General features: G+C 61.3%; 2 protein-coding genes across 3 annotated transcripts; one reads left to right on the top strand and one right to left on the bottom strand.

Moving 5' to 3' along the window:
• The first annotated feature begins 135 nt into the window (after positions 1–135).
• Positions 136–12,522, top strand: GPR179 (G protein-coupled receptor 179). The gene is made up of 12 exons (XM_088068058.1): positions 136–977; positions 1,717–1,825; positions 2,601–2,703; positions 3,139–3,335; positions 3,410–3,478; positions 3,813–3,922; positions 4,624–4,862; positions 5,527–5,665; positions 5,832–5,937; positions 6,399–6,545; positions 6,814–6,995; positions 7,050–12,522. The coding sequence occupies exons 1-12, from the start codon at positions 136–138 to the stop codon at positions 11,689–11,691; spliced, it is 6,885 nt and encodes a 2,294-aa protein (XP_087924184.1). The 3' UTR covers positions 11,692–12,522.
• An 839-nt stretch (positions 12,523–13,361) lies between these two features.
• On the bottom strand, positions 13,362–20,745 carry MRPL45 (mitochondrial ribosomal protein L45). Of its 2 annotated transcripts, XM_088068057.1 has the most exons (9): positions 20,691–20,745; positions 20,293–20,482; positions 19,105–19,222; positions 17,816–17,914; positions 17,323–17,371; positions 16,393–16,542; positions 15,161–15,334; positions 14,052–14,124; positions 13,362–13,577 (listed from the first exon to the last, which is right to left on the bottom strand). In XM_088068057.1, the coding sequence occupies exons 1-8, from the start codon at positions 20,733–20,735 to the stop codon at positions 14,065–14,067; spliced, it is 885 nt and encodes a 294-aa protein (XP_087924183.1). In that variant the 5' UTR covers positions 20,736–20,745; the 3' UTR covers positions 13,362–13,577; positions 14,052–14,064. The 2 variants fall into 2 exon arrangements, with proteins under 2 accessions (XP_087924183.1, XP_014117754.2); XM_014262279.2 differs by lacking the exon at positions 13,362–13,577 and having other exon boundaries at positions 13,593–14,124.
• Between the last annotated feature and the right edge of the window lie 1,614 nt (positions 20,746–22,359).

The following is a 22,359-nucleotide window of genomic DNA, read 5'->3' as shown; positions in this document are numbered from 1 at the left end:
CTCCGGCATCGCCGAGGGAGAAGAACGAGCGGCAGAGCGCGGGGCCGGCTCCGGGCAGCCCGGGGGCCCCTGCCCGCCATGCGCCCCCCGGGCCGGCCGGGGGGGCCGCCGGGGGCCGGGGGGCTCCGCTGAGCCATGGGGCCGTGCCGGTGGCCGCTGCTCTGCTGCTTCCACGCGGTGCTGGCGCAGATCGCCGCGCTCACGGCGGGGCAGCGCCCGCAGGAGAGACCCCCGCGGCCGGCGGGATGGGCCCCGGCCCCCTCATCCTCCTGGGCGCCCACCCTGGAGCCGGGAGCGGCGGGGGGCAGCGAGGGCTCGGCGGCAGCGCTGGCGTCCCTGCGCACGGGCGATGCCGAGCGCCTGGCCCGGGCCAACTGCAGCGGGGCCGTGGCGACCGGAGCCCCCGGGGCCGGGCCCCCCCCGGCGCTGCGGGCAGCCCTGCGAGCCGCCCCCGAGGCGCTGGCCCACGCCGCCAACTTCCTCAACATGCTCTTCCAGACCAACGACATCCGCGAGGCCAGCGTGGCCGAGGACGTGGAGTGGTACCAGGCGCTGGTCCGCAGCCTGGCCGAGGGGCACCCGTGGGTGCGCAGGGCGGTGCTGGCCCTCGACGCCCACCCGCTGGCCCCCAAGCCCCGGCTGATGCTGCAGGCCACCAAGGGGGACGGTCAGATCCTGCTGCAAGACGTTTCCAACTCCGCTCCCAGCCTGGGCAACCTCAGCTGGGACAACGAGTGGTTCAACGCGCTCAAGTCGCAGCGGGCGCCGGCGCTGCGCAAGCGGGTGCTCAGCAATGACCTGCGCAGCCTGGAGACCCCCAAGTGGCAGCGGGGGGACAGCTACGTGGGGGACCCGGGCCACGTGCGCTGGTCCCCGCCGTTCCTGGAGTGCCGCGAGGGCCGGTTCCTGCCCGCCTGGGCGGTCACGCTCTCCTCCGCCTTCTACGGGCTCAAGCCGGACCTCAGCCCCGAGTTCAAGTAAGCGGAGCGCGGAGGGGTTTGGGGGGGCTGTGTGTGAGTGCTGGGGGTGCAGCTGGAGGTGTCACCCGGCCCGGGGTGTGCCCAGCGCCCTGCCCGTGTCCCTCTGAGTGTGCCTGCGGGTGTTTTTACACATCTCCAGGCACGGGGGTGATCCCTGTCCCCTCTCGGTGTCCCCTGTGCTGCCCACGTTGCGCTGCCACCCCCCTGACACTGCCGCGCTGGGGGTGGGTGAGCCGGGCTGGGACCCCTCCTGGGAGCTGGGGGTGTCCCCGGGATTGGGGGGGTCACCACTGCGCGAGGAGCCACAGAGGGAGGCGCTGGGGAGGGCAGGAGTCCCAGAGCGGGGACACGGCCCCATTTCCAAGGGGAAATCCGTGTCCCCTTTGGAGACCCCAGGGGAGAGCGCTGGTCCCGCGGGGCACGTGGGGGGCGCCCCGGCGGCCCCCATTTCCCGATGGGTTGCATTAAAACCCCTCTCGAGGGAATTCACACCCAGGAGCTGCTGCCTCTGCCCCTGCCCCGGCTCCAGCCAGCCCAGACACGGCTCCGAGGGACAGCTGTCCCCTGTCCGGGGCTCTGGGGACATCGCTGACCGCTGTCATTGTCCCCCCCGTGCCCCAGCTCCACCGCGGCTGGCCCAGAGACAGCGCTGGGGCTCGGGTGGGGGGCACGGGGAGGATTGGGGGACAGGGATGCCCCACGCCACCCCCTGCCCTGACCCCGTCCCTGGTCACAGGGGGGTCGTGCGGGTGGACGTGGAGCTGCGGGATGTGGCCATCGACCAGTGCTCCAGCGGGCCGGGCTGGTTCTCGGACACGCATCGCTGTGACCTCAACAGCAGCCAGGTACCGGCCCCTGGCACCCCGCACCCCGCCAGGACCGGGGTACCCCGCACCCAACCACCCCCAGGGCTGCCCGGGCCCCGCGTCCCTCCCTCCGGCCTGAGCTTTATCCTCTCTCCCGATCCATCTGCTTCGCTCAGCTGCTCTCGCACCGCGGCGAGAGGTTTATTGTGCAAATCTTCCCTCCCCACCGCCGTGTGACCCGGTTGCTCCCTGCCCGGCCACCGCAGGGACGGCGGGGACAGCATCACCCCACCCCGGGGGGCGAGACAGCGGAGCCCGAGGGGGGCTTGGCACCCCCAGGCAGAGCGAACCCCGCAGCCCCCCAACCTCGGGGGTCCCATCCAGAGCTGTTCCCAGGAGGGAAAGGCGTCGCCAGCTCCTGTTTCCTGCCCAGCGATGCCTTGCAGAGGGCCGGGCTGTGCTCCGGGCATCCCTCCAGGGAACAACAATGCCCGGGAGCGCGGCCCGCTCGGGGCTGGATGCGGCCGCGGGGGATTAGGGAGCGGGGCCAGGCCCGGGGCTGCCGTCACGGCCGGGCAGGATTAGGGCGCTCGGCTGCATTAGGTGTCCATTTAGGTTTTAGGGAGGGATTTGGGGCCAAGCTTTGGCTTTTAATTCTGAAATGTTTAACCACTGATTCCTCACGGCTGTGGGGGAGGATGGTGTGGGGTCAGGTGTCCCTGAGCTGGGGGCTGCTGGAGCCCCTGGGGCGGGGGGATTTGGGGACGGGGGGGGGGCAGGGGGTGGGGGACGTGTCTCAGGCTGTCTCCTTCAGTGTGTCCCCCAGGAGAGCCGCGGCTTCGTCCTCGGGAGGTACCTGTGCAGGTGCAAGCCGGGTTTTTATGGGGCCGGCGGAGTGGCCAGCGGTGCCTGGGCAGGTGGGTCCCCATTGTCCCCGTTGTCCCCACGCGGACACAGCACTGGGGGCCAGGGCCGGGGGGCTTTGGGGACACAGGGCACGTGCCCTGGTGTGGGGGGTGCCCTGAGATGTGCTGATCCCACCTGGAATGTGCTGAGCCCACCTGGGATGTGCCATTCCCACCCAGATGTTCTGATCCCACCCAGATGTGCTGTTCCCACCCAGATGTGCAGATCCCACCCAGATGTGCTGTTCCCACCCAGATGTGCAGATCCCACCCAGATGTGCTGTTCCCACCCAGATGTGCAGATCCCACCCAGATGTGCTGATCCAACCCAGATGTGCTGATCCCACCTGGAATGAGCTGTTCCCACTCGGGATGTTCTGTTCCCACCCAGATGTTCTGTTCCCACCCAGATGTTCTGATCCCACCCACCCATCGCTCTGTCCCCAGGTGTGGCGGGGACAGACGGGGGGTCCCGCCTGGGGTGCCGGCCGTGCCGCCCGGGCTGTGCCACCTGTGAGGACGACACTCCCTGCCTGATCCAGGAGGACCAGGTGCTGCGGGCAGCGGTGCTGTCGTGCCAGGCCTGCTGCATGCTGGCCATCTTCCTCAGCATGCTCGTGTCCTACCACTTCCGACGGAGCAAGGCAAGGTGTCCCCGTGTCCCCCCCAAACCCTGGCATCCCCCCGAGGCTGCGCCCTCACGATTCTATCCCTGCAGAGGATCCGGACGTCTGGAATCATCCTGCTGGAGACCATCCTCTTCGGGTCCCTCCTCCTCTACTTCCCCGTGAGTGTCCCAGCTGTCCCCAGGGCTGGGAAGGGTTTCCAGGATGGAGCTGCCCCAAGCAGGGCACGGGCACGGCTCCACCAAATTGTTAATTTTGCTGGCACGGTCCCTGGGGGCTGCCCGTATAAACCTTCTCAGAAAACCAAATCCCTTTTCTCCCGCTGGCTGCGGGAATTAATCCCTGCCCAAATCCACTCTCCCCTCCCGCAGGAGCTGCAGCGGGTGCTGCAGGGTCATGGGGGAGGGTGGCACGGGGCTGGCCTGGAAAGCTGGTGCTTCCCGAGGCTGTGGCAGCCGGGATCCAGCCCGAGATCCCTCTCTCCCGCCGCTGCAGGTGTTCATCATGTACTTCAAGCCGAGCATCTTCCGCTGCATCATCCTGCGCTGGGTGAGGATGCTCGGCTTCGCCATCGTCTACGGCACCATCACCCTCAAGCTCTACAGGTAGCTGGGGGCTCGGGACCCCCACTGAGGGAAAGGTCTGGGTGCTAAGGACCCCCAAAGTGGGGAGGGCAGGGGGGTCGGGACATCCAGAGCCCACACTGGGCAGGGGGCTCAGTGGGATGGGCTGGGGGCTCAGTGGGATGGGCTGGGGGCTCCGTGGGATGGGCTGGGGGCTCAGTGGGATGGGCTGGGGGCTCGGTGGGATGGGCTGGGGGCTCACTGGGATGGGCTGGGGGCTCGGTGGGATGGGCTGGGGGCTCACTGGGATGGGCTGGGGGCTCCGTGGGATGGGCTGGGGGCTCACTGGGATGGGCTGGGGGCTCGGTGGGATGGGCTGGGGGCTCCGTGGGATGGGCTGGGGGCTCACTGGGATGGGCTGGGGGCTCACTGGGGTGGGCTGGGGGCTCCATGGGATGGGCTGGGGGCTCAGTGGGATGGGCTGGGGGCTCGGTGGGATGGGCTGGGGGCTCGGTGGGATAGCGGGGGCTCTCACTGGGATGGGGTAGGGGGTCACTGGGACAGCTTGGGGTCTCACTGGGGTAGCCAGGGGTCTCACTGGGATGGGTTGGGGTCTCAGTGCGGGGGGCTCAGTGGGATGGGCAGGGGTCTCAGTGTGGGGGTCTCACTGGGACAGGCGGGGGTCTCAGTGCGGGGGTCTCACTGTGACGGGCGGGGGTCTCACCCTCCACGCCCCTTGGCAGGGTGCTGAAGGTGTTCCTGTCCCGCACGGCCCAGCACGCTCCCTACGTGTCGAGCGGGCGGGTGCTGCGGATGCTGGCGCCCATCCTGCTCCTGGTGCTGTGGTTCCTGGCCGCCTGGACCATCGGCATGCTGGAGAACGCCCGCAAGAACATCCCGCTGGTCATCCGTGCCCAGACCACCCGCGGCCTCCACTTCTCCATCTGCGGCCACGACTGCTGGGATTACATGATGGTCATCGGTGAGACCGGCCCCCGATGTGTCCTGGGGGTCCCCACGGCCCCGGGACCCCACCCCTAAATGTGGGGCTTTCACTCTCTTATCCATTTAATCTTCCTGAAAGCTGCAAGGACCTGGGGGTCCCACAGCCCCAGGATCCCATCCCATAAACGAGGGGCTTTCATTCCCTTGTCCATTTAATCCACCAGGAAGCTGCAAGGACCAGCCCTGAGACCCCATTCCATCATTTTCACTCCCTTGTCCATTTAATCTTCCTGAAAGCTGCAAGGACCTGGAGGTCCCCACGGCCCCAGGATCCCATCCCATCATTTTCACTCCCTTGTCCATTTAATCCACCTGGAAGTTTCAAGGACCTGAGGGTCCCACAGCCCCAGGACCCCATCCCATAAATGTGGGGCTTTCATTCCCTTTCAGTCCCTCCAATCCTCCTGGAGGTTTTAAGGAGGGTTTGGGGTGTCCCAGCTGCCTCTCCCCCCTGAGCATCCCCTGGCTCAGGCGTTGAATCCCAAATTTTGGGAAGGCCATGCTGGGGGACGCTCCAGACCCGGCTGTGACCCGGCACGTTCCGACATCACCCGGGCGCTGGGCAGCAGCTGAGCCCCCCAAAAAGCTGCCGGGGGGGGCTGGGTGTGGCTGCTGAGGCTCTGTCCCGCTCTGCCCCACAGCCGAGATGCTGCTGCTGCTGTGGGGCAGCTTCCTGTGCTACGCCACGCGCGCCGTGCCCTCGGCCTTCCACGAGCCCCGCTACCTGGGCATCGCCCTCCACAACGAGCTCATGGTCTCCGCCGCCTTCCACGCCGTCAGGTAGGGCCGGGAATCCAAGTTCCCACCCCACGGGATGCTCAGGAACCATCCCGAGCTGGGAAGGGTTTGGGATCTCCAAAGGAAAGTGCTCGGGATCCCCGCGGTGGGGAGGGTGTGGGTGGCCGGGTGGGGAGGGGGCTGGCACTGCCCCCCTGGTCCCTTCCAGGTTCCTGATTGTCCCCTCGCTGCACCCGGACTGGACTCTGCTGCTCTTCTTCGCTCACACCCACGGCACCATCACCATGACCCTGGCCCTGCTCTTCATTCCCAAGGTATTCCAGGGAAGGAGCGGAGCTGGGGAAGGGGCTGGAGCACCAGAGGAGGCTCAGGGGGAGCTCAGCCAGGAGAAGAAGCAGCTCTGGAACATTCTGGCTCTGCACAAGTCCCTGACAGGAGGGGACAGCGGGGAGGGGTCGGGCTCTGCTCCCAGGGAACGGGGACAGGAGAGGGAACGGCCTCAGGCTGGGCCAGGGGAGGTTTGGGTCGGATATTGGGGAAATTTCTCATGGAAAGCACTGGCACAAGTGGAGTCCCCACCCCTGGAAGTGCTCGAGAACGTGTGGATGCGGCGCTTGGGGACGTGGGGCAGCGCTGGGGGAAGAGCTGAGCTCGCTGACCTCGGAGAGCTTTTCCAGCCTCAACAACTCCACGATTCCATCACTAACACTCACCCCAGAGTCTCGGGGAGCTGGGACAGGACCCCCGGGTGACTCCCCTGCGTGTCCCCGCGCAGTTCCTGCACACGGGCTCGCCGCTGCGGGAGGAGATCACGGCCGAGGTGTACGAGGACGAGCTGGACATGCGGCGCTCGGGCTCCTGCATGAACAGCAGCATCGCGTCCGCCTGGAGCGAGCACAGTCTCGACCCCGATGACATTCGGGTGGGTGGCACACTCAGGACCTTCTTTTGACGCTAGCTGTGCAGAGTAAGAGGTGCCTTTCGCAATCTTTTCCTGACGCAAAGCAGAGGGAGGGGACGAGGGTGACCCCAGGCGGGTGGGCAAACCCCGCTGCGTCCTCAGGGCAGCGAGGGGGGTTTTGGGGACACGGGGACAACCCGGGGCTCGGCGGGGCTGTCCCGGCCGCATCCCCCGCTGTAGGCGCTCTCCTCTCTCCCTTTTCTCTGCCGCGTCCCCGCCCGCGGCGCAGGAGGAGCTGAAGAAGCTTTACCGGCAGCTGGAGGTGCACAAGACGTGGCGGATGGCGACCAACAACCCGCACCTGGCCAAGAAACGCAGCCCCCGCCGCAGCCTGGTCCGCTCCATCCTGCGCCGGAGCGGGGCCGAGCTGGCCGAGAGCCGCAGCAGCACCGGGGACCGCCCGGCGACCCTGTCCCGCCGCAGCAGCACCGGGGACCGCCCGGCGACCCTGTCCCGCCGCAGCAGCACCGGGGACCGCCCGGGGACCCTGTCCCGCCGCAGCTCCTCGGCCAAGCGGCTCGTGGATGCCGGCGGGACCGGCCTGAGGATGCGGGACGAAAGCTCCCGGCGCCGCTCCTCAGCCCTGCGCAAATCCCGCAGCTCCGAGGGGCCCCCGCGGCCGCCCCGCCGAGGGTCGCGCACCCCCAGCCCGCCCCAGGAGCCTCCGGCGGCGGCGGCGCCGGACTCGGAGCAATCGGACAGCGACTCTCTGGACGCCGCCCCGCTCCTGTGCAAATCGGCCAGCGCCCAAAACCTGGCGGGGCACTGGCAGCCACCCCCGGGCCGCGCTCCGCCCTTGCAGAAGTCGCACAGCGTTGTCGCCGGGGCTCGGGAAGTGGCGCTGCTGGCCGCCCGCAGGGCCGCCCGTGAGCAGTGGCCCGGCAGCCGCCACCTCTCGGAGCCGGCCCCGGGGGTCCCCGGCGGCACCGCGACCCCGCAGAGCCCCGCCGAGAGGGGCTCGCAGGAGGACGCGGCCCCGCTGGGCGATGCCAGGGGACACAAACGTGTCACCTACGCCCCCATCAAAAGCGTCAGCGTTGACGGCGCCCACCCGCCCAGGAGGGTGAGGGTGACGGTGAAGAAAACCCCCCCTCCGCCCCCCGTCCGCTACCAGAGCCTGCAGCGCTCGGGGACGCTCGGGGACGGTCCGCAGCCACCCCCGGGCCCCCCGGCACAGGCGGGAGGGACGCAGGGGACAGCTGGGGACGATCCGGAGCGCGCGGCCCCCCCAGGGGCAGGGAAGGGCAGGCTGCTGACCGCCACCTCGGCACACATCTGTCCCTGGGAGCTGGTCCAGGACGAGATCCTGAGCAGGAAACAAAAAGCGGCCGAGGCAGCAGAGTCCGGGACCCCCGGTGACACAGAGGCCACCACCCCCGGCCCCAAACCGCCTCCCCAGAAGAGTTTCCGGAGCCTGGGACTCGCCATCAAAGCCCTCAACCGCTCCAGGGGGAAGAGCATCCTGAAAGGGAAAAGCGAGGGGAGCCTCAGGAAGAGGGGGAGCAGCAGGAGGGAGAAGTCCGGCCTGGCAGAGGCCTCGGCCGCGTCCCTCGGGGGGGTCAGCCCAGAGCCCGCTGCCAAAAGCCCCGAGAGGAGCGGGCAGAGCCTCGAGGTCCCCGCCCTCCAGCACAACAACAACGCCGCCACCCCCGGGGAAGCCGCGGACTGGGGGGACAGCGGGACAGGAGGACAACGGGACAGCCTGGCCCCGGGGACAGGCCATGGGGACAAAGCAGCAGAGGAGCCCAGCGCTGCCCGAGGGGACGCGGGTCCTGCTGGGGGTCTGGAGCCACCCAGCGCTGGCCAGCAAGGAGCTAGATGTCCCCCGGAGGTGACACGGGTACAGCCCCAGGAAGGGGACGAGGCTCCCGCAGCGGATCTGGGGCAGGACGGTCCTGGGCTCACAGCGGAGGAAGGGACACTTCAACAGCTCCAGGGGACCAGCAGATCCGTCCAGCCCCGGGACCACCCGGAGGAGGAGCAGCCGCCTGCGGAGCCCACCCCGAGCAGAGCCCGGCTCTCCCCCGGCAGCGTGCGGGGCGCGGCGGGGACCAAGCCGCGGGCTGAGGTTTGTCCGCCCGGAGCGCTCGGAATCCCGGCAGGAAGGGGAGCCCTGCTGCGCCAGGAGGCGATCGCTCCCCGGGAGGACGGGGGGGGCCCAGAGAGCCCGGACAAGGCGCTGGAAAAGGGGAGCAGCCAGCCCGAGACTGGAAGGAGCTGGAGCGGGGCAGGGAGCGCGCAGGGAGAGCTCAGTCCTGGGGGAACGCGGGGAGATTCCAGCTCCAAAGCAGGAATCTGCCCGGGGAAGGGCAGTGAGGGGGATTCACAGCGCTCTCCGGGCATGGAAAAACCACCCGAAGTGCCGAAAGCCGCCCCGGAGCAAGCGGAGGGCAGCAGGGCTGAGGTGTGCCCGTGGGAGAGCCGGGAGCAGGGAAGGAGGGTCCGAGCAGAAATCTGCCCCTGGGACACAGAGGGGGCTCCGCAGGAGCAGGAGGGGCAGGAATCCCCCAAAAAAGGTGTGGAACAGCCTGGGATGGGGCTCGCAGGAAAACCCCCAGCTCTAGCCAAACCCTCATCCCAGCGGGCTGGAACCACGGAGAGCAAAAAGGCGAACGTCTGTCCCTGGGAGGTGGAGGATGAGCCGAGCCCAAAAACCGAGATCTGCCCGTGGGAACAGGCAGCAGCTCCGTCGGGGAAAGAGAGGTTGAGGCAGGACACGAGGGACATTTCCAAGGGGGAGGAAAAAGTGGGATCCAGAGCTCCAGAAAAAGGAAAGCAGCCCCCAGCCAAATCCCTGCCTAAATCTCCTTCAGGGAAATCCCAGAGCTCGGAGAAGGCAGAGATCTGTCCCTGGGAGTCTCAGGAATTTAAATCCAGTGTTAAAGCCGAGATCTGTCCCTGGGAAGTGGCTGAACCTCAGCTGGAGAAGGGAACAGCTCCAGGAAAGGAGAAACTCCCAGGAAAACAAGCCTCCAAAGCTCTGGAGAAGGGGAGCAGAGAGAGGGAATCGATCTGTCCATGGGAGTCTCAGGACTCTAAATCCAGTGACAAAGCTGAGATCTGTCCTTGGGAGTCTCAGGACTCTAAATCCAGTGACAAAGCTGAGATCTGTCCATGGGAGTCTCAGGACTCTAAATCCAGTGACAAAGCTGAGATCTGTCCTTGGGAAGTGGCTGAACCTCAGCTGGAGAAGGGAACAGCTCCAGGAAAGGAGAAACTCCCCCCAAAACAAGCCACAAATGCTCTGGAGAAGGGGAGCAGAGACCGAGTGTCCGTCTGTCCATGGGAGAGCCCGGACATGGAGCAGCCCCCTGCCAAACCCCACACTGGGAGCTCAGCATTGCCCAAAGCTCCTTCAGGGAAATCCCAGAGCTCAGAGAAGGCAGAGATCTGTCCATGGGAGACTCAGGACTCTAAATCCAGTGACAAAGCCGAGATCTGTCCCTGGGAAGTGGCTGAACCTCAGCTGGAGAAGGGAACAGCTCCAGGAAAGGAGAAACTCCCCCCAAAACAAGCAACCAAAGCTCTGGAGAAGGGGAGCAGGGAGAGGGAATCGATCTGTCCATGGGAGAGCCCGGACACGGAGCAGCCTCCGGCCAAATCCAGCACCAGAAGCTCAGCAGTGCCCAAAGCAGCTCCAGAGACATCTCAGAGCTCAGAGAAGGCAGAGATCTGTCCCTGGGAGACTCAGGACTCTAAATCCAGTGACAAAGCCGAGATCTGTCCCTGGGAAGTGTCAGAGCCTCCCTCCCAGCAGCCAAAGCAGGTCCCTGCTGGGGGCTCCAAGGGGGACAAGCGCATCACGCGCCAGGCAGCGCTGGCCAGCCCGGAGAGATCCCTGCACAGCAGAGACCGAGTGTCCGTCTGTCCTTGGGAGAGCCCGGACATGGAGCAGCCTCCGGCCAAACCCCACATCAGGAGCTCAGCATTGCCCAAAGCTCCTTCAGGGAAATCCCAGAGCTCAGAGAAGGCAGAGATCTGTCCCTGGGAGACTCAGGACTCTAAATCCAGTGACAAAGCCGAGATCTGTCCCTGGGAAGTGGCTGAACCTCAGCTGGAGAAGGGAACAGCTCCAGGAAAGGAGAAACTCCCCCCAAAACAAGCAACCAAAGCTCTGGAGAAGGGGAGCAGGGAGAGGGAATCGATCTGTCCATGGGAGTCTCAGGACTCTAAATCCAGTGACATAGCCGAGATCTGTCCTTGGGAAGTGGCTGAACCTCAGCTGGAGAAGATAAAAGCTCCAGGAAAGGAGAAACTCCCCCCAAAACAAGCCACAAATGCTCTGGAGAAGGGGAGCAGAGACCGAGTGTCCGTCTGTCCTTGGGAGAGTCAGGACATGGAGCAGCCTCCGGCCAAACCCCGCACTGGGAGCTCAGCAGTGCCCAAAGCACCTTCGGGGAAATCCCAGAGCTCGGAGAAGGCAGAGATCTGTCCCTGGGAGGTTGAATCCAGTGACAAAGCCGAGATCTGTCCCTGGGAAGTGGCTGAACCTCAGCTGGAGAAGGGAACAGCTCCAGGAAAGGAGAAAGTCCCAGGAAAACAAGCCTCCAAAGCTCTGGAGAAGGGGAGCAGGGAGAGGGAATCGATCTGTCCATGGGAGAGCCCGGACACGGAGGAGCTCTCCCTGAAAACTGCAGTGGGGAAGGAGCCATCCAAGAAATCCGACAGCACGGAGAGCAGGAAATCTGAAATCTGTCCCTGGGAAGCGGCAGAGCCCATGGGATCAGAGGAGGAAATCTCCCAGCCACAGGGATCCCACAGAGATTCCCCAGCAGGGATGGGACAGCCAGGAGCCAGCGCCGTGTCTCCAACACTTCTGGAAAATTCCAGGGGGAAATCCCGCGGGGAAGCCGAGCACAGGCCCCTGTGCCGGCTCCTGCCCGGCGTGCAGCACCCAGGGGTGGGCAGCAGCTCCAGCCCCGGCACTGGCCTGGCCGAGGTTTGTCCTTGGGAAGCTGGAGAGGCTCCAGCGCCTGCCAGGCCCGGCTCGGACACGAGGAAAAGCTCCGAGGTGTGTCCATGGGAGGAGGAGAGCACGGAGCCGTCCCGGAGCTGCCCCGGGCAGGGCAGAGCTGGGGGGAGCTCCCGGGATGGGGCTGGGGTGTAAGCGGATCTCAGCAGCAGTGGGTCCATCCATCCATGGATCCATCCATCATCCATCCATCATCCATGGATCCATCCATCATCCATCCATCCATCCATGGATCCATCCATCCATCCATCCATGGATCCATCCATCATCCATCCATGGATCCATGGATCCATCCATCATCCATCCATCATCCATGGATCCATCCATCATCCATCCATCCATCCATGGATCCATCCATCATCCATCCATCCATCCATGGATCCATACATCCATCCATCCATCCGTGGTTCTATGGAGCCATCCATCCATGGATCTATCCATCATCCATGGATCCATCCATCATGGATCCATCCATCCATCCATGGTTCCATCCTTCCATCCATGGACCCATGGAGCCAACCATCCATCGATCCATCCATGGATCCATGGAACCATCCATCATCCATCCATCCATGGATCCACCCACCCATCCATGAATCCATCCATAGTTCCATGAATCCATCCATGGATTCCATTCATCCATCATCCGTCCATCATCCACCCACCCATCCATCCACCCATCCATCCATCCATGGTTCCATGGAGCCATCCATCCATCCATGGATCCATCCATCCATCCATTGATCCATGAATCCATCCATGATCCATCCATCCATGGATTCCATCCATCCATCATCCATCATCCATCCCTCCATCCATGGATCCATCCATCCACCCCCCGGTCCTGTCAGGAGGGAAAGGCCGGAGCTGGAGGCTGCTCCCCCTGCCCAGCCCCGCTGTTGGGTTGGGGGGTCCCAGTTGTGTAATTTTGTGTAAATACAGGAAATAAACGGAATTACCTACGGAGTGTGCTCGGAGAGGCTCACAGTGAGCCGGGATCTCCCCAGGGAAGGGGCTGGAGAGGAAATCCAGCAGTGGAGGGATGGACTGGCACAGGCTGGAGGGGGGCGGACTGTAAGGAAAGGTCAATGTCCCGAAAAAGCCACATTCCACCCCAAAATCCCCTTTCCTCTGGGGCTGGGGAGCCCCACAGAACCCCAGGGATGGAGGGAAGGGACCTTAAAGCCCATCCAGGGCCACCTCCCACCGTCCCAGGCTGCTCCAGCCTGGCCTGGAACATTCCCAAGGATGGATCAGCCACAGCTCCTCTGGGAATTCCATCCCAGGCAGGAATTCCTTCCCAAGATCCCCCCCATTCCCTGCGTCCCTCCATCCCTTCTCTCCACCTTTCCCATGGCTCCTGCAGGGATTGGGATCCTCCATGAGATCACCCCAAAAATCCCCTTTTCCAGCCTGAACCACCCCAATCCTCTCCTGCCTCTGGAGGAATTCCATCCCCTCCTGCCCAGCCACGGAGGGATCTGGGATCCCACGCTCAGCTCCCGAGCCAGGCTCCGTGGAAAAGGGTTTTTTTCCCCCGGGAAAAGAGGGATTGTGACATCCCAAAGGACATGGCAGGGATTCCACGGCTGGCTCCTCTCCTAGCACGGCACAAAGAGCGGGTCCTGCTCTCCCAAGAAAAGGAGCCACAGCTCCAAAAAAACCCCTCTGAAGGAAGAAATAAAAATTCCCTGAACTCTCCCACGCTCTGGAAGCGGCTGAGTTAAAAAGCAGGACAAGATAAAGGAGAAAAAGGTTTGTTCTTGGGTGAGCAGGGAGGATTTTGAACTGATCAGGGATAAAGAAGGAGCCTCAAGGGTTTATTCCCAATCATGGGGGGGAAAAAATAAATTAAAATAAGTGTTTTCCCAAGCCAGGAATGCTGGAAAAGCAGGGAGAGCTGCAGATGTCACCGTGTCCACAGGATGGTGCCAGTCCCTCAGTGACAGCAGGAGTGAGCAATCCGAAGTGAAATTAAATCAAATTTTTATCGGCTGGAAATCCGACAGCACCGAGAAAATCTGAAATTTGGGAAATTTCAGTGGAAATTTTTGGGGAACTGCAATGGCAGCACCCACCTCAGCACAGAACTTTATTTAAAGTCTTAAAGTTAAAAGAAAAAAAGAGTTTGGGAAGCAGTAGAGATGGGGAAGAACTCGAGCCAACAGCCACAGGTGAAGCTTTAATGAGTGAGCAGCAGGTCTGTGGCACCTCCCATGGAGGTGACAAATATTCCAAGGGCTCTCCCATGGAATTCCAGGACAGAGGGTGGCCCGTGGATGCTCCTGAGGCTCCTCATCCTCAGGGTGAGGCTGCAGCACACGGGACAGAGCCCAGCTCCTCCCAGAGCTCATCCAGACCCCGCTCCCGAGCCCCTCTGGCTCCTTGGAGGACAAATTTGGGAGTGGCCGGAGCCCATTCCCGGATTTTCTCCCAGCCGCATCCAACACGTTCCCAGTCCTCCCCTCCCAGCCGGTTTTGCTGCTGCTGCCCACCTTCCAGAACTTTCTACTTCACTTTTTCGTGCTCCTGTGAGGGATCCGGGGCTGGGGCGGGAATCATCAGCGTCTGGAAAAGCAAGGGACAAAAATCAGCAGGAAAAAAGGGGAGCAGAGGGTTCTGGAAAGGGAAAAAAAGGGGGATCAGATGGAGGCAGGAGAAGGGAATGAGATGGGAAGCCTTGAATTCCGCTGGAATTCTCCCCTCCTTCTTCTCCAAAATCTATTTTTAGCAACACAGGGAGGCAGAGACACTTTTCCAGGTCAGGCAGAGGGGAAAATATTCCCAAAATTATCCCACACCTGCCCTCAGCCATTCCAGGCCCTCAGCCCCCCCATCCCAGCTCCCAGGTGCTCCAGGGAATGATTCCATGAACATTCCAAACTGCTCTGCCCATGGATGAATCCCCCCAGCTTCCCCTCACAGGCAGCTCAGGTTTGTCCAGAATAATCCCCAGGGATCTCCATTTCCCCCTCAGGGATCCAAATTTTCCTCCCCAGGAATCCAAATTTTCCTCCCCAGGGATCCAAATTTTCCTCCCCCAGAATCCAAATTTTCCTCCCCAGGAATCCAAATTTTCCTCACCCAGGAATCCAAATTTTCCTCACCCAGGAATCCCAATTTTCCTCACCCAGGAATCCCAATTTTCCTCACCCAGGAATCCCAATTTTCCTCACCCAGAGATCCCAATTTTCCTCCCCAGGGATCCCAATTTTCCTCACCCAGAGATCCCAATTTTCCTCCCCCAGGAATCCCAATTTTCCTCACCCAGGAATCCAAATTTTCCTCCCCCGGAATCCCAATTTTCCTCACCCAGGAATCCCAATTTTCCTCACCCAGGAATCCCAATTTTCCTCACCCAGGAATCCCAATTTTCCTCCCCAGGAATCCCAATTTTCCTCCCCAGGAATCCCAATTTTCCTCCCCAGGAATCCAAACTTTCCTCCCCAGGGATCTCCATTCCCTCCCCAGGGATCCCAATTTTCCTCACCCAGAGATCCCAATTTCCTTCCCAGGAATCCAAATTTTCCTCACCCAGGGATCCCAATTTTCCTCCCCAGGGATCTCCATTTCCCCCCAGGGAAATTTCCCAGCCTTTTCCCACCTTAATGATGGGATCCTTGGGCGGGGCCCATTCCGGAACGATCTTCCCGTGCATCCTCCACGTTCCGTAGGGATTCACCAGGTACCTCTCAAACACAACGTATTCCAGGACATCCTTGGGAATCTCCTCCCCGCCGTACATGAGCCGCCCAAAGCGGTCATAGATGGCCAAAATCTGGCAAAAAATCCCCAAAAAATTCCCAGGATGGGTGGGGTTTGGAGTGACCTGGGACAGGGGGAGGTGTTCCTGCCCATGGGATGGGATTTGGGGTCTTTCCAACCCAAAAAGGGCTGGGATTCTGTGCTGGGATGGCAGCAGGTTGGGTTTGGTGAGGGAGGATGGAGGGATGGATTTTCCCATGAGGAAAGGGTGGGAAAATTGGGATTGATCAGTCTGGAGAAGGCACAGACCTAACTGTGACCTTCCAGGAACCGACAGGGATGATGGAGAGGGCCTATGGACACGGAATGGCTCCAAACTGAAGTTTGGATGGGATACTGGGAAGAAATCCCTCCTGTGAGAGCAGGGAGGGGCTGGAATGGATTTCCCAGGGAATCTGTGGCTGCCCCATCCCTGGAAGTGTCTCAGGCCAGGCTGGGACAGCGGGAAGTGTCCCTGGAGATGGGGATGAGGACGGGGACGGGGATGAGGATGAGCATGGAGACAGGGATGAGGATGAGGCAGGGACAAGGACGGGGATGGGGACGGGATGAGGATGAGCACGGGGACGAGGACAGGGACGAGGACAGGGATGGGGATGAGGACGAGAATGAGGACGGGAAGAGGATGAGGATGGGGACGGGGACGGGATGGGGATGAGGATGGGGATGAGGACGGGGATGAGGATGGGGATGAGGCAGGGACAAGGACGGGGATGGGGACGGGATGAGGATGAGCACGGGGACGAGGACGGGGACGAGGACAGGGATGGGGATGAGGACGAGAACGAGGACGGGAAGAGGATGAGGATGGGGACGGGGACGGGATGGGGATGAGGATGGAGACGGGGATGAGGATGGGGATGAGGAAGGGACAAGGAGGGGGATGGGGACGGGATGAGGATGAGCACGGGGACGAGGATGGGGACGAGGACAGGGATGGGGATGAGGACGAGAATGAGGACGGGAAGAGGATGAGGATGGGGACGGGGATGAGGATGAGGAATGGGGATGAGGAATGGGGACAAGGACAGGGACGAGGACAGGATTCCAGGTCCCTTTCCCCGGGCTCACCTGGCGGCTGTGCATCCTCACCGTCACCTGCCCGTAGAGGTTGCCGCGGTTCATGACGCCCTCACAGCGCACGTGCACCACCCTGGGCGGCTCCAGCGACTCCAGGAACCTCCAGCGGATGGTTCTGTACCTGTTCCCACGCACCATGTCCTGCCAGGGGAAAACACACCGGAATTCATACAAACAATTCATTTTAATGATTTAATCGTCAGCCAAAATCGGCTCCGATGTGCTTTGAATGGGACAGAGAGGAAATAGTGAATGTTTGATTTATTATTTATTATTAATTATTTACTATTATTTATTATTAAATATTATTTAATTATCAAGTTATCAAATATAATATTAAATAATAAATTATATTTATTATATTACATTATTATATATTTATATATAATGCATATTATATTATTATATAGTATAAAATTATATTATATATTATATTATATAACTAAATATAAGTTATTAAATAATAATTACTAAATTAACAAATTTAAAAATATTAAACATAATATATTTGTTATATTATAATACTATGCTATATAATTATAATATATCATTATAATATTATAATATACCATATTATAATATATCATTATAATATTATAATATATCATTATAATATTATAATGCAACATTATAATATTATAATACAACATTATACTGCAACATTATACTATTATAATACAACATTATACTATTATAATACAACATTATAATATTATAATACAACATTATAATATAATACAACATTATAATGCAACATTATACTATTATAATACAACATTATACTATTATAATGCAACATTATAATATTATAATACAACATTATAATATTATAATACAACATTATAATATTATAATGCAACATTATAACATTATAATGCAACATTATAACAAATATAACATCCCAAAATTCCAGGCACTTACGGGGTAGCAGCGCTCGGTCACCAGGGAGTGAAGCTTCTGCTTGTTAAAGCTGCAAAGGAAACAGAAGAGGTTCCCCACAAATTCCTCCTTTCCCCCAGAAAATTCATCCTTTCCCCCACAAAATTCCCACTATCCCCACAAATTCCCGCTTTTCCCCACAAATCCCCACCTTTCACACAAAAAATTCCTTCTTTCCCCACAAAATTCCCACTTTCCCCCACAAAATCCTCATTATCCCCCACAAAATTCCCACTTTTCCCCCACAAAATTCCCACTTTTCCCCCACAAAATTCCCACTTTTCCCCCACTAATTCCCCCTTTCCCAAGCCCTGTCCAGCCTTAAGACACTTCCAGGAATCCACAGATTCCCTCTCTGTCCTTCTAATCCCGCTGGGTGGGCTTTAAGGTCCGTCCCAACCCCAAACCATCCCGTAATTTCGCGATTCCATGGAATAGCTGAGCAGCTCCACACGGATCCTGGAAGGGGCCTCACTTTGCCAGGGAGTTGTGGGCCTCGATAAAAATCTCCTGGGCTTTCTCAGGGAAGGTTTTGGTGCTGAAATCCGGGTCGTGATCCTTGATCTTCCGCAGGCTGGGGAAAAGGGGGGGGAAAAAAGGAAAAAAAAATCAAGGAAAGAATAAATTGGAGCTGTCCTGGATGTTTGGATCCTACGGGATTCGATCCCAGCTTTTAACCAGCTGAGGATTGGAGATCTCCCCGCTAAGACAAAACCTCCAGGTGGTCATAAAAGAGCCAAATCCAAAGAATCTGAAAAAATTAGGAGTGTGTAGTGTGGCCATTCCCAGCAGGAATTCCTGGGGAAGGGAAGAGAAGCAGAGAGGAATCCTTCAAACCACCCAGAGATCCCTCAGCCCCCCTCACAGAGGGGGTTTGGTGGGGCTTGAGGGGTCCTGGGGGCACTTCAGGGGATTTGGGGGGGATTGGGGGAGTTTTATGGGGATTTTTGGGGGGTCCCATGTGACCTGAAAGGTGCTGGGGGGGATTTGGGGGAGTTATGAGGGGATCTGGGGGGTGCCAGGGGATCCTGGGGGGCTCCTGAGGGGGGTTGGGGGAGTTTTGAGGGGATTTGGGTGGTCCTGGGGGAGTTCTGAGGGGTCCTGAATGGCCTGGAGAGAACATGGGGGGAATCACAGGGGGTCCTGGGGTTGTTTGGGGGAGTTTTGAAGGGATTTGGGGCTCCTGGGGGAGTTTTGAGTGGATTTGGAGGGTCCTGGGTGGTCTGGAGGGAACATGAGGGGGGTCACAGGGGGTCCTGAGGATGTTTGGGGGAGTTTTGAGGGGATTTGGGGGGTCCTGGGTGGTCTGGAGGTGACCTTGGGGGCCCTAGGGGAGCTCTGAGGAGATCTGGGGCATCTTGGAGGAGTTTTGAGGGGATCTGAGGAGTCCTGGAAGGATTTGGGGTAATTTTTAAAGGTTCTGGGGGGTCCTGGGGTAATTTTGAGGGGATCTGGGGAGTCTTGGGGGAGTTTTAAGGGATCTGGGAGGTCCTGGAGGGATTTGGGGGGAGTTTTGAGGGGATCTGGAGGGTCCTAGGTGGTCTGGAGGTGACCTGTGAGAGTTTTGAGGGGATCTGGAGGATCCTGGGGGAGTTTTAAGGGGATCTGGGAGGTCCTAGAGGGAATTGAGGGGAGTTTTGAGGGGTCCTGAGTGGCCTGGAGGTGCCCTGGGCGGGGATTTGAGGGGAAGAATCTCTCCGAGGGCAGGAGAGAGAGCGGCTGCAGCAGGTTAACGAAGCCAATTAACTAATGAGGGGTACGTACGCCAGCTGGGAGGCCGCTGTCTGCCTCAGCTTCTGCATCTGCTGCTTCACCCCGTCCTTGGACAGCGAGGTGAGGCGGGCATCGCCCTCAGGAGGGACGTAGGGATCCATGATTTCAGCTGGGATTGGGAAAAGCAGCTCAGAACCCAGGGAACGGAGAGGGGAAATCGGAGCAGGTGCTTGCTCGTCCCTCACAGCCCAGGGAACAGGGATAAAACGCTTCCAAATGAAGTTCAGAGAGGATTTTGGGGAGGAATTCCTCTCTGAGAGGGTGGGGAGGGGCTGGAATGGATTGCCCAGGGAATCTGTGGCTGCCCCATCCCTGGAAGTGTCCCAGGCCAGGCTGGAGCAGCCTGGGACAGGGGGAGGTGTTCCTGCCCATGGGATGGGATTTGGGGTCTTTCCAACCCAAAAAGGGCTGGGATTCTGTGCTGGGATGGCAGCAGGTTGGGTTTGGTGAGGGAGGATGGAGGGATGGATTTTCCCATGAGGAAAGGGTGGGAAAATTGGGATTGATCAGTCTGGAGAAGGCACAGACCTAACTGTGACCTTCCAGGAACCGACAGGGATGATGGAGAGGGACTATGGACACGGAATGGCTCCAAACTGAAGTTTGGATGGGATATTGGAAAGAAATCCCTCCTGTGAGAGCAGGGAGGGGCTGGAATGGATTTCCCAGGGAATCTGTGGCTGCCCCATCCCTGGAAGTGTCCCAGGCCAGTTTGGAGCAGCCTGGGACAGGAGGAGGTGTCCCTGATGTGTCCCTGCACCTGGCACTGGATGGACTGTGAGGTCCCTTCCCACCCAAACCATTCCATGATGCCGCTTCCCAGATCCTGCCAGCATTGCTCCCTTTACAGACACAGAAACGGACTCGGGAAGGGATTTTGGGAAGAAATTCCTCGCTGTGAGCATGGTCAGACCGTGGCACAGGGCGCCCAGAGCAGCTGTGGATCCCTGGCAGTGGCTGGGAGCAGCCTGGGACAGTCCCAGGGCTGGCACTGGAGGCTTTCCCCACACCAACCCCTCTGCGATTCCAGGATTCAAGGAGGCACCAACAACTCTGGAGATCAGGGACGCCTCTCCCCTTGGCCAGAACAGGCAGGGGGAAGGAATTCAGCCTGATTTCAGCTCATTCTGTGTCTCACGCCATCCCCAGGGCCGGGCTGAGGGCACTGTTTGGCCGTACCCGTGCACGCCAAGTAGAAAGTTCTCTCGATGCGCTCGTCCGGGAAGATGGGAGCCGCGGCCTTGAGCCGCCTCTGCCGCTCCTCAGGGCTCAGCTCCCGGGCCCACTCGGGCACCCGCGGGCCCTTCCTCCTGCTCCTCACCGGCACCACCACACAGGACGCCCCGGGACGGAGCAGGGACTGCGCAGCCTGAGGAGAGCAGAGAGCAGAGCGCGGAGTGAGCGCAGCACCGCCAGCGCCTTCACTGATCTCCCCTCACGCGGCTCCTCCGCGCTCTACCCTCACCCCTACACCGCTCATCCCGCCGCCCTGCAGCCATTCCCCACAGCCATTCCCCGCAGCCGTGCCCCGCAGCCGTGCCCCGCAGCTCCCCTCACCGCGCTCCTCCCAGCCCCACCTTCCAGCAGAGCCCCGGAGCCCCGCGGCCCAGCCCCGCCGCCATGGCGGGCGCCCTCCTTTGTCCCCCCCCCCCCCCCCGCGCGCGCGGGGGATGGCGGGGAGGGGGGCGGGGCGGAGGGCGCGCGGGGGCGGGAGGGGGGGGCGTGGCCCCGCGGCGCGCGCGCGCGGGAAGGGGCGTGGCCGGCGGGAGCCCGCGCCGCGCCCGCGAGTGGAAAATTCCATCGGCTGCGGAGCCCCGGGAGGGGCGGGGCAAGCGCGGGAGGCTCCGCCCACCCCCGAGGGGGGGAGGGGGGACCCCCGTGCGTGGTGCAGTGCGGGGGGCGGGGGGGTGGGGATGTCACCCCCCCCCCATCTCCCACACGGGTCACGTGCGACAGGAGGGGGACCCCCCCACCCTGCCCCTTTCGGGGGATGCTGCGGGTGTCGGAGCCCCCCCAGAGCCGCAGGGCTCCCCGGATCTGTAGTGACCCCCCCCCAAGACCTGCAGAGACCCCCTCCCCCAAAACTCGCAGGGCCCTCCAGGACACGTAGAGCCCCCCCCAAACTGCAGAGCCCCTCCCGGGACATCCAGATTTGTCCCCCCAGATCCAGAGGGCCCCTCCAGAGGTTCCCCCCAGGTCTGCAGAGCCCCCCTCAGACACGCAGGACCCCCCCAGGACCCGCAGAACCCCCCAGGTTCCTGCACCCCAGCGGCTCGGTGGGTTTTGTCCGATGTTTTGGGGATTCGGCATCGCAGCGGGCCCTGGCGCTGGAGGGGGGGTCGGGGGCAGGGGTCCCCCCCCATTTCCCCAGGACAGGTTGGCACACCGGGAAGCGGCACCCCCGGGATGCTGCTGTCGGGGATCGAGGGCAGGGGTCCCCCCGAATATCCCAGGGACAATCCCAGATGCGGCACCCCCGGGATGCTGACGGCAGAGAGGGAGCGGGGGGGACTCGGGGGTCCTTCCGAATATCCCCGGGGACAATCCACGATGCGGCACCTCCGCCCTAAAACACAAACCAGCCCATCCCAAACCTTCTTCCCTTGAAACCCCACCCCTGGGAGCCGCAGGGACACCCTGGGGATGCTCATCACCCGCCCACAGCCGCAGGGAGAGACCCCGGCCCGGCCCGCAGAGCCCGGGCCGAGAGCGGGGGGCTCTCCTGGAGGCTCTGGTCTCGCTCGCTGCCCCTGGCCCAGCTCCCAGTTCGCTTTGGGGACTGTTGATCTTGGCTCCGAGGACGCGTTGCTCCATCGGACAGCTGGTTAATGTGTAGTGACGGCTCCGCTGTGCCCGAGACCGTTGATCCCGGCCCGCGCTCTTATCTGAGCCGGGGACGAGCCGGGAGCGGCCGTGCGGGGCTGGGCCGGGGGGCGAGGGGGGAGCCGGGACCCCCCGGCTGGAGAGATCGCGTCTGCAGCCCCCCAGCACCTCCCAAAATTCGGCCTGATGCTCGCTGAGGCGTGGGGAAAATTAGCGAGAGAAATTAGCAAGAGAGCGCTTCCCGCAGCATCCCCGGTGGGAAAAGCGGAGCCCTCTGGAAAAGTGGGATGAAGCTCCGGGGCTGCGGAGCCAGTCCTGGAGCAGCCGGGGCTGAGTCACCGGCCCCAGAGCCCCACGGCCTCGGCGCTTTCCCACGGCTCCGGACTGGTGGGGCTGGATTTTCCCAGCCCAGCCGGCTCTCCC

This window comes from Pseudopodoces humilis, chromosome 29, assembly GCF_049639895.1.
Source record: "Pseudopodoces humilis isolate 2021_Gansu_Grassland_sample_001 chromosome 29, ASM4963989v1, whole genome shotgun sequence".
Taxonomy (NCBI): domain Eukaryota; kingdom Metazoa; phylum Chordata; class Aves; order Passeriformes; family Paridae; genus Pseudopodoces; species Pseudopodoces humilis.
Note: the sequence above shows the minus strand (reverse complement) of the source record. Positions and strands in the feature narration are given on the sequence as shown.